We start from the raw sequence: 9,694 nt of genomic DNA, 5'->3' as shown, positions 1-9,694 counted from the left end.
GCGTTCTGATTTCTGGGGAGCAGAGGGGGCATAAGGCATTTAACTAAAACAGGAATGTGTGGATAGGAGAGGTGGAGGCAGAGAAGAAGAGAGGGGGACCAAAGTAGAAGAAAAGTCTTTTAATGGTCTGGGGTTCTGTGCCATGTCCTGGAGATGGAGGGCCTTGGAGCTGGGGGAGGGACAGACCATGTGAACACCAAGCCAGAAGATTGCCGATGGAGAACACATTCCACCTTAGAAACTGCACACAGTCAGGACTTTTAATTATTGTTCCTCGTGGGGTCTACTGAAGTGACCCTTGGGAGGCATTTCTCTGTCCGGCAGCCTCCATACTTGGATGGTCTGGTCCCTTCACTCACTGCCCCTCTTCAGGAAGGTGGCAGGACCTGTAGAGCCCCACTCCCTTTGGTGCTGTGTGGGGCCCCTTCCGTCCTCAGAGTCCGTTCTTCTCTTGTGTTGCGGCCTGGAGTGGGATCATTTGCTTCTGCTGCTCCTGCTGCAGTTGTCTTTGCTTTCCTTTGCTCCTGCAGGGAGGAAAGCAGACATCTGGGTTTGCGGCCTCCTGTCCAGGTCTGAGATGGTGCGGGCTTTCCCCTCAGTCTGTGACTAGTCACCTGCTATCTGACCCTAAATGGCAACTGTTCCTTCCTGGAACTGAGAGCCCCAAGAAGGATTATGGGACAATCCTGAACCCAGGGACAAAGGGACAAAACTCTATGAGGGTTTGAGCCTCAGTGCTGCTCCAGCCTGGGCAGGTGGCCTGGAGTGAGTCACTGATCCTCTCCGGGAGAGTGCTCACCTGCTCTTCTGGGGATGTGCTCACCTGCTCTTCTGTGGGTGTGCTCACCTGCTCTTCTGGGGGTGTGCTCACCTGTTCTTCTGGGGGTGTGCTCACCTGTTCTTCTGAGGGTGTGCTCACCTGCTCTTCTGGGGATGTGCTCACCTGCTCTTCTGGGGATGTGCTCACCTCCTCTTCTGGGGGTGTGCTCACCTGCTCTTCTGGGGATGTGCTCACCTGCTCTTCTGGGGGTGTGCTCACCTGCTCTTCTGGGGGTGTGCTCACCTGCTCTTCTGGGGATGTGCTCACCTGCTCTTCCGGGAGAGTGCTCACCTGCTCTTCTGGGGGTGTGCTCACCTGCTCTTCTGGGGGTGTGCTCACCTGCTCTTCCGGGAGAGTGCTCACTTGCTCTTCTGGGGATGTGCTCACCTGCTCTTCCGGGGGTGTGCTCACCTGCTCTTCCGGGAGAGTGCTCACCTGCTCTTCTGGGGATGTGCTCACCTGCTCTTCCGGGGGTGTGCTCACCTGCTCTTCTGGGGGTGTGCTCACCTGCTCTTCTGGGGGTGTGCTCACCTGCTCTTCCGGGAGAGTGCTCACCTGCTCTTCTGGGGATGTGCTCACCTGCTCTTCCGGGAGAGTGCTCACCTGCTCTTCTGGGGATGTGCTCACCTGCTCTTCCGGGGGTGTGCTCACTTGCTCTTCTGGGGATGTGCTCACCTGCTCTTCTGGGGGTGTGTTCACCTGTTCTTCTGGGGGTGTGCTCACCTGCTCTTCCGGGAGAGTGCTCACCTGCTCTTCTGGGGATGTGCTCACCTGCTCTTCTGGGGGTGTGCTCACCTGCTCTTCTGGGGGTGTGCTCACCTGCTCTTCTGGGGGTGTGCTCACCTGCTCTTCCGGGAGAGTGCTCACCTGCTCTTCTGGGGATGTGCTCACCTGTTCTTCTGGGGATGTGCTCACCTGCTCTTCTGGGGTGTGCTCACCTGTTCTTCTGGGGGTGTGCTCACCTGCTCTTCTGGGGGTGTGCTCACCTGCTCTTCCGGGAGAGTGCTCACCTGCTCTTCTGGGGATGTGCTCACCTGTTCTTCTGGGGATGTGCTCACCTGCTCTTCTGGGGTGTGCTCACCTGTTCTTCTGGGGGTGTGCTCACCTGATCTTCTGGGGGTGTGCTCACCTGCTCTTCTGGGGGTGTGCTCACCTGTTCTTCTGGGGTGTGCTTACCTGTTCTTCTGGGGGTGTGCTCACCTGCTCTTTAGGTCCTGCACTGTATCTGGCAGTGGCTGGCCCAAGGTCTCTGGCAGGAGGACAATGACAGCACTGGCAGCCACCGGGACAGCGCCGAAGATGAAGAGAGGCAAGGAGGGGTAGATCTCGGCAGTCATGCTCACCAGCGGGCTCACGATGCTGCCCACCCGGGCCATGGTGCTGCCCATGCCCAGGCCTGTCTGCCTGTGGTCAGGTGGGGTGTTGATTAGAGCTCCGGTGTGGGTACCATGGTGACATTTGGAGCAGGGCAGTTCTGACAGCCCTGGGTCTCCTTTTTCCTACTTGATTAGCAAACGATTCTACATTTTTGTGTTTTGCTCTTGGTTGTGTTGGATATCAAAGCCAGGATGACCCTTTACTACTGACCTGCATCCCAAGGCCATTGTGATGACTTTTAAACAAAAAGGGAAATTGAGAAGGGCTATCATCAGATTTGGGGAATTTGAAAGTGAGTTCTGCCTCTGTCCTTAAGCTGCTGTGTGACCTTTAGCCAGTCTCTTTACATCTCTGGGCTCCAGTTTCCAGCAGTCACAGGAGATCATTGGGTAAGACTAGTGATTCTTGGGCTACCATCATCTGGAAAGTTTTTCATTTCTTTTTCTCTTTCTGGCTGTGCTAGGGATGGAACTCAGGACCTCACCCCTTACCCAGCACACCTGCCTACCTTATGAGTTATATTTGTCTTCATCTCACAGAGACCTATTTGTTAGAATCCCCAGGGGAAGGGTCTGGAAGCTACACATTGCTTGTATGTTAAGACCATTCATTCTCTATGAGAGATGGCTCAGTGGCTAAGAGCACTGGCTGCTCTTACAGAAGACCAAGTTCAGTTCTCAATACCCATATGGAACTTATTGCCAGGGGATCTGATGTCTTCTTCTTCTGGGCCCTGTGGCACTAGGCATGTACATTCATACATGAAATAAAAATAAATAAGTCCAGCTAACCAAGGAAAGCTTTGACTTAGGTGGCAACCAAGGAGGGTTGAGTACAGGTTTCACCGCCAGCTGTGGATCCTGCAGAAGTGACCTAACTTCGGTGTGTCTTTGTTTTACACTTGTGGAAGGCGAGTGACAGGACCTACCTTGGTCTGCTCTGAGAAATAGTGAGTTAGTATTTGTGAAATTAAGAAAGTGCTTGGTACACAGTACATGCTTTATCTGAGTGCTTGGTACACTGTACACACTTGGCCTGGAAACCCACAAAGGCAAGGGATAGCATCCAAGATGCCTCAGGGTTCTCCTCACAGCACTCTCGGGTCTTTGATTTCATGTGACGTTTGCATTCAATTCTTTTCTTCTTTCTTTCTTTCTTTCTTTCTTTCTTTCTTTCTTTCTTTCTTTCTTTCTTATTTTTGTTCAAGATAGGGTTTCTTTGTGTAGCTTTGCAACCTGTACTGGAACTCGCTCCATAGACCAGGCTGGCCTCAAACTCACATAGATTCACCTACTTCTGCCTCCTGAGTGCTGGGATTAAGGGTGTGTGCCACTACCTCCTCGCTTGCATTCAATTCTTAAAGTAGACATATTATTTTATTTCTTAGTGCCTTTCCCATCTCGCTATAAAGGGGTGCTGAGTTTATTAATACGACTGGCATATTGTCAGGAGTGGTTCTTGTGGGAAGTCGAATGCATGTTTGTGTCTTTGGTTTCAGATGTACTGGTTGGTTTCAGATGGAGTTTAAATGTGACCACAGCTTGTAACTTGTGTTCTGGAGTCTTCAGTTCATTGCTTCTGAGATGTGGCTCTCTACCCTGTTCTAGCTGGTGACTCCTAAGGTTAGGTGAGGGCTGGACAGTCACATCTCTGTCAGCCAGACCCTGACATGTGCAGCTGAGAAGTTCCTATATGTCCTGCCCTGATTAATGCTTCTTTTGGGGGAGTGGGGAAAGGTTTTGTGTACTGGACTATGCTCAAGGGTTCTGACTTTAGTGTGTGCAGGAGACTGTCTTTCCCTAAGAACCCCCCGCTCCATGCCCTGGGCTCCCACTCACCGGATCACTGTGGGGTACAGCTCTCCAGTGTAGAGGAAGATGCAGTTGAAAGAGGAAGCCAGGCAGCCCTTCCCTAACACAGCCAGGGAGGTGCGTACGATCGTCTGGTCTAGAGAGAAAGCAATCAGGAGAAAGGAAGCATAGGGATTGAGGTTGGAGGTATTGGCTTCTTCTGAGAAGCTGGGTTATATCTGAAGGAGCATGGTGGGTGGGACTGAGAGCGAAGATGCTGGTAGGTGCTCACCCTTCGGTATTATCCCATTCACCAGGATACAGATGCCTGCCAGCAGCAGGGAGGCCAGCTGTGCAGGTCGGCGACCCAGGGAATTGATGATGAGGAAGCACACGAACTTGGCTGGCAGGTCCACCGCACCGAAGATCACCTGGATTAGGTATATGCTAACCCCAAAGCCTTGCAGGTCCATGACCAGCCCGTAATAGGCAAAGCTAGTGGCAAACCTGGTGAGGAGGGAGAGGGATGTGCAGTTGGTTAGACAGGCTTACACAAGTGTACTTTTTCATAAATTCAGTGTTACTTGGGGTATCTTGCTTTGGTACCTAGGATCTGCTTTGACTATTGCTTCTTCAGACACTTAACCACTGCAGGCTCACATTGCACACCTGAAGTATTGGGGCGGTCCTCCAATCCTGTGCTAATTAGACACCCCAGGAAACAGGGGAACTTTCATTTAGTTGCTAAGTAATGCTTATACACTTTCAGACTTTATCTTATCTGTAGGGCAGAGGTTACTATGTAAGCCACGTCAAGGTGCTGGTAATGACTGGAATTTTCTGGGACTTATCTGTATTTCTGAGATAAAGTTTTAGGGGTTTACAAAGATTAGGTTTGGGGATAGAACAGTACAGAGAATAAACCCACAAACTGCCAGTGAAAAATTCTTTGGCAAGATTGTTCTTCTGACCACACCCCACTTAACTGTCATGGATTGCCATGGTGATGCATATGAGAGAGATACTGGGAACACTGCCCAAGAAAGGAAGATTTGGTCTTATATCATCTTTGGTCTAAGTGTGTTTTGGGGGATAAGTGTGGGTCCCCTTTGCCTGTGCTCATTTTCCCCAGGCACCACTAGAGCAGTAAAATCGCTGAGAGCTTTCAAAGCACACCAGTCTGTCCTCACAATACAAATCTGGGGGCTCTGGAGCCCATTGGTCCTAGTGAAGTGGTTTCTACAGGGACAGGACTGGTGAGAGAGGCTGCGAGGTCAGTTTGAGCATGGGAACTGGTTGAGCCTGAGGACTCTGGTATCTTTAGGGCTCTCACATCTCCTCCTAGCAGATCTGCTGACTCTACCTCCCCCTTATCTGCCTTTTCTACCCGTTGCATTCACACCCTCTCCCAGCCTGCTCTTTGTCCTTTGATCAGCCTGCTTGCCTATCAGTGTTTCTGGCTGAGCCTACCACAGCATGGAGAGGCAGAGGAAGAGGCGGCGGAGGTCGGGGCAACGCAGCAGCTCCATGGCGGAGGCTTGGCCTTTGCCTAGGGTCAGTTCCTTCTGTAGGCTGGTCCGGAGCACCTGATGAGACAGGCATGATTCAGGGCCTGAGCTCCTCCTAGGGGAGCTCAGGCAGCATCTAGGGACAAAGGTGTCTTACCTCTATATTCAATTTAGCCCCCTCTTCCTGTTTCCCATTGATCCGGGCCACTCTCTGCAGGGCTCGGAGGGTGAGGTCCAGCCTTCCTGAGGAGGAGTACCAGCGGGCTGACTCAATGAAGAACCTGAGGGTGGGGATGGAGAGAGGGTGGATGTTGGCATGCTCTTGGTTTCAGTCTTCTGGGTTAGAGGCGTGTAATGAGTTTTATTTATGTTTTGGGAACCAGGGCCCTTGCCAAGGCCCCTTTAAGGATCACCAAGCAGTGGCCAGTTTGATAATCACTCACCCCCAACCCAGAACTTAGCTCTTGGGTGCTGGGTAGGGAAGGGGAGTGTTAACAGGCAGGTCAGACTGTGGGATACCAGAAAACTGCTTCCCTCCTTCAGGACAAAATCGACTCCCCACAGCCTTGGTTTCAGTCTGTTCAACAGAAGCACTGGATTGGGTCAGCTTTCTGTCTTGGATGAAGTTTCTGGGGAGGTTTGTGCCCAGCTCTGAGAGATGGCCTGCCCCTTGTAGCCCTGTAGGGTTCTGGGCCATTGCTTCCCACCCTAGGTCCCACATACCAGGAGTAGATGAAGGCAACGAAATAAGGCACAGAGACCAGAAGCTGCAGGTGGCGCCAGTGGGGCACAGCATAGGCGACGCCAGCCAGAATGAACTGGCCCACGCTGTAGATGTAGCCAATCACGGTGCCCACACAGGCACGGGTGTGGATGGGCATCCACTCCACATCTGGAAAGGGGTTAGAGTAGGGGCGCAAGTAACTGAGCTGCCTGGTGGAAAGAGACTTCACTCCTGCCCCCTCCCAGAGTGTTCTTCCCCAAAACTCTGTAGATGTCTGAGGTTAGGTGCCAGGGTAGGGAGAGGGGAGACATTCCATGACAGTAGGGTCCCCAGGAACTGACTTCTCCATGCTTTTGGCTCTGCCCCCAGGGCCTGACTACATCCCCTTTTCCTGTAGAGTTACTCTGACTGTTCAGCCTGTTCTCAGCAGAAACCACTTCCCTTTCCCTCAGTCTTAGGCTAGATTCAGCCTCCGTGGTCAGATCACTTCTTCCATCCTAGAGGATCAGTCCAGGCAGGGCGGCCACCACTACTCTGTTAAGGTCTCAAAAGCCACTGGGTTCCCGGTGGGCTCCTGCTCCTGCTGCTGGGATGCCCTTAAGCATTATTTATTATTTATTTATTATGGCATGTCTCAGCTCCATCTCAGCTGTTGTTGATTCCTTTTGTCTAGAAAATTGTGAATCCCTGGATTTCTTTCTTTCTGGACTTGAGAGATGACTTCAGGTAAATTTCTTTTCTTCTCCCCAGTCTCAGATTCATTATCTGGGGAATATGTGTGTGTGTGTGTGTGTGTGTGTGTGTGTGTGTGTGTGATCTTCTAGAGGAGGCACACTGATGGTCCATGAACTCAGTCACTAAGTATCCTTGTTTAGAAACATTAGACTAGCCATAATATTAAAATAATTATGATATTCTATATTTATTTTAAAAACTGAGAGAGATCTGGGTATGGTGGTGTATGCCTGTAATTCCAGCACTTGGGAGGGAGAAGCTGAGTATCATGAATTGGAGGCTACATTATAAGACTCTGTATCATAACAAAACAAATAAACAATACCAACAAGAAAGGAGTGAGATCTGACTTCTTGGCTCTCAGTGCCTTTGGTATCTCTAGACAGGATATTTCCTTTAAAACAATTACATTTATTCATTTATTTATTCTCTCCCTCCCTCTCTCTCTCCTCCCTTCTTCTTTTCCTTCTCTGTGCTTATGCCACGGCAGGTGTGTGGAAGTTAGAGGACAACTAACTTGCAACAATCGGTTCTCTTCTTCAACCATGTTGGTCCCGGGAATCAACTCAGGTCACTAGATTTGGTGGAAAATGTATTTACCCACTGAGACATCTTGCCAACCCCACCCTCTTTGCTATTTAGCTCAGACTGGCTTGGAACTCATTATATAAACCCATCTGGCTTCATACTTGGAACGGTCATCCCACCTCTGCCTCCTGTGCCCTGGGATTGTGGGTACATGCCGCCATGCCTGGCCTGTCTCACTAGACTTTGGATTTCCTTTGGATACACTTCACTACTCCTAAGGTCTCCTGTACCTGGTTTGTCTTGGTCGCTCTGACCACAAGTCTGCAATATGACTATGGTGTGAGCTGAGGAAGGCAGGGTGGTGTTGATTGAAAATGCAGATCTAAGGGGGGTTTTGGGTTGAAAGCAGGAGGCCTCAGGAGGGGAGGCCTGGGGGAGGAGACTGGGAGGATGGGGTGGTGAGTGGGGACCTAGATAGGTGAGCAGTCCTCACTTAGTGTCATGCAGTTGATTGCAATGCTAGCCAAAGACATGCCCGAGAGGAGCCGGAAAATACAGTAGACGGTATAGTTGGGGGCATAGGCTGCACAGGTTCCTGACACAGCTGTCTGTAGGTAGTTCAAGATCAGCACCTTCCGACGGCCCAGCCTGTGGGGGAGGGAAACCTGTGTCAGGGGTCTGAGGACTGCCAGGAGCCAGGTGGAGCCACAGAGAGGAGTAGCTACCTAGGCCGCAGTCTTCTGAGGACCTAATCAGCCACCCCTGCCTTGAATCCAGTCAGGGCTCCCCAATCCCAGCTTAACCCAGCTCCTTGGCTTACCCAGGACTGACCTGTCTGCCAGGTAGCCAAACATCATGGCTCCCAGCAGCACTCCCACCATGTACAGGGACTGGGCCAGCTGGCGGAAGGCCCGGTGAGAGCACACGAGGTTCCACTGTGGACAGAGAAGAGGCCAGATGCAGGGAAGGCCCTCAGCCTCCTCTAGGAAGGTCTTCTGTAGCCCACGCCACCCTTCAGTCACGCTTTCCTCTGCTGTTTGTTTTACAGTTCTCGGCAGCTAAGAACACTTAAAACACTCAGCAGCTTCCACATCCACCCTCTACAAATACCATCCTCCTCTTAATGCTTTTATCTTCTTCAGATCTTGGCCCCTGGGGAACTTGACTGTTTGTGTGTATGTGTGTGTGCCTGTGTATGTCGGACTGTCTGTCTGTCTGAGAAGTGAAGTGGTGTTGCATGGGGAGGGAGCCCCAAATCCTTACCTCGGTTACGATGGTTGAAGGGTAGGTGCTGTTGTCATAGACCCAGCCATCAATGCAGGGCTCTGTGACTCCGGTGCCATTGGTCTCTGTGCCATTGTGAAAGGGCAGCCCCCACTGTGGGGAAGTGAAACGGAGGCAAGACTGGGGTCGTCCTTGCTTGTCCAGGGGCAGCCAGGCCTCCAGACCTCCATCTTTGCTGAGGTTGGCATTGGCAGGTGGGCGGCAGTGGTGAGTGGGGATGGCAGCAGTGAAGTTCTGCAAGGTGTTGTGGGAAGCCATCAGCAGTAGGGGAGCAACCACCAGGGTGACCTGGATCAGCTGGAAGCGTCCGACGCCCCCCACCTGCTTCAGGAGGTCATTAAAGGCCATGGGGCTGGGCCAGGCTGAGTGGTCCGGGACTGGAGACCTCCAGTCCGAGGACTTCTGTCTGTACGCCTGCTGCCCTTTGCCTGAGGAGCGGGGCTGTTGCTGCCTTCGCAGCTGAGTGGCTCCTGGAGCTGGACGTGAGCCGGCTCTGTGGTGGGACAGCGGGCTGGTGGACCGCCCCTCCTTTCTCTCTCCCCTGGTTCTGGCCCTCCCTTGCCCTCGCCTCTTTTCTTCACTTCGGGGGTCTGGACAGCTCAGCTTTCAGGGTCTGCTGGAGCCCTGACTCTTGTGCAGGCAGCTTTTAATCTTTGGCCTGAAGACAATGAGTTAAAGAGTGACTTGGTGTCAGGAGGATTAACCCTGTGAGTATTCCGTGTGTCAGTGGAATCTCTCCAACAGGGTAGAAAGGGCAGAAGGGGAATGTTGAGACGGAGAGTGGATTCACTGGGGCAGCCATCTGGGCACCTGGATGCAGAAGGGGCACAAGGTGGCACCTTCTGTCTTCCCTCTATTGAGGAATCTTGTCTCTGGGAAATGTGACCGCCTCCTGATGGATTTCTGAGGACACCATAGTCTATCTTCA

General features: G+C 52.0%; 1 protein-coding gene across 1 annotated transcript; it reads right to left on the bottom strand.

Annotated features, from left to right (window-relative positions):
• Nucleotides 1–239: 239 nt before the first annotated feature.
• On the bottom strand, nt 240–9,401 carry Slc22a6 (solute carrier family 22 member 6). Its single transcript, XM_075974972.1, has 10 exons — nt 8,746–9,401; nt 8,314–8,417; nt 7,976–8,130; nt 6,219–6,387; nt 5,653–5,776; nt 5,458–5,573; nt 4,280–4,494; nt 4,036–4,144; nt 2,021–2,224; nt 240–524 (listed from the first exon to the last, which is right to left on the bottom strand). The coding sequence occupies exons 1-10, from the start codon at nt 9,112–9,114 to the stop codon at nt 434–436; spliced, it is 1,656 nt and encodes a 551-aa protein (XP_075831087.1). The 5' UTR covers nt 9,115–9,401; the 3' UTR covers nt 240–433.
• Nucleotides 9,402–9,694: the final 293 nt, after the last annotated feature.

Source organism: Microtus pennsylvanicus, chromosome 5 (genome assembly GCF_037038515.1).
Source record: "Microtus pennsylvanicus isolate mMicPen1 chromosome 5, mMicPen1.hap1, whole genome shotgun sequence".
In the NCBI taxonomy this organism is placed as follows: domain Eukaryota; kingdom Metazoa; phylum Chordata; class Mammalia; order Rodentia; family Cricetidae; genus Microtus; species Microtus pennsylvanicus.
This window is presented reverse-complemented; position numbering and strand designations above follow the sequence as displayed.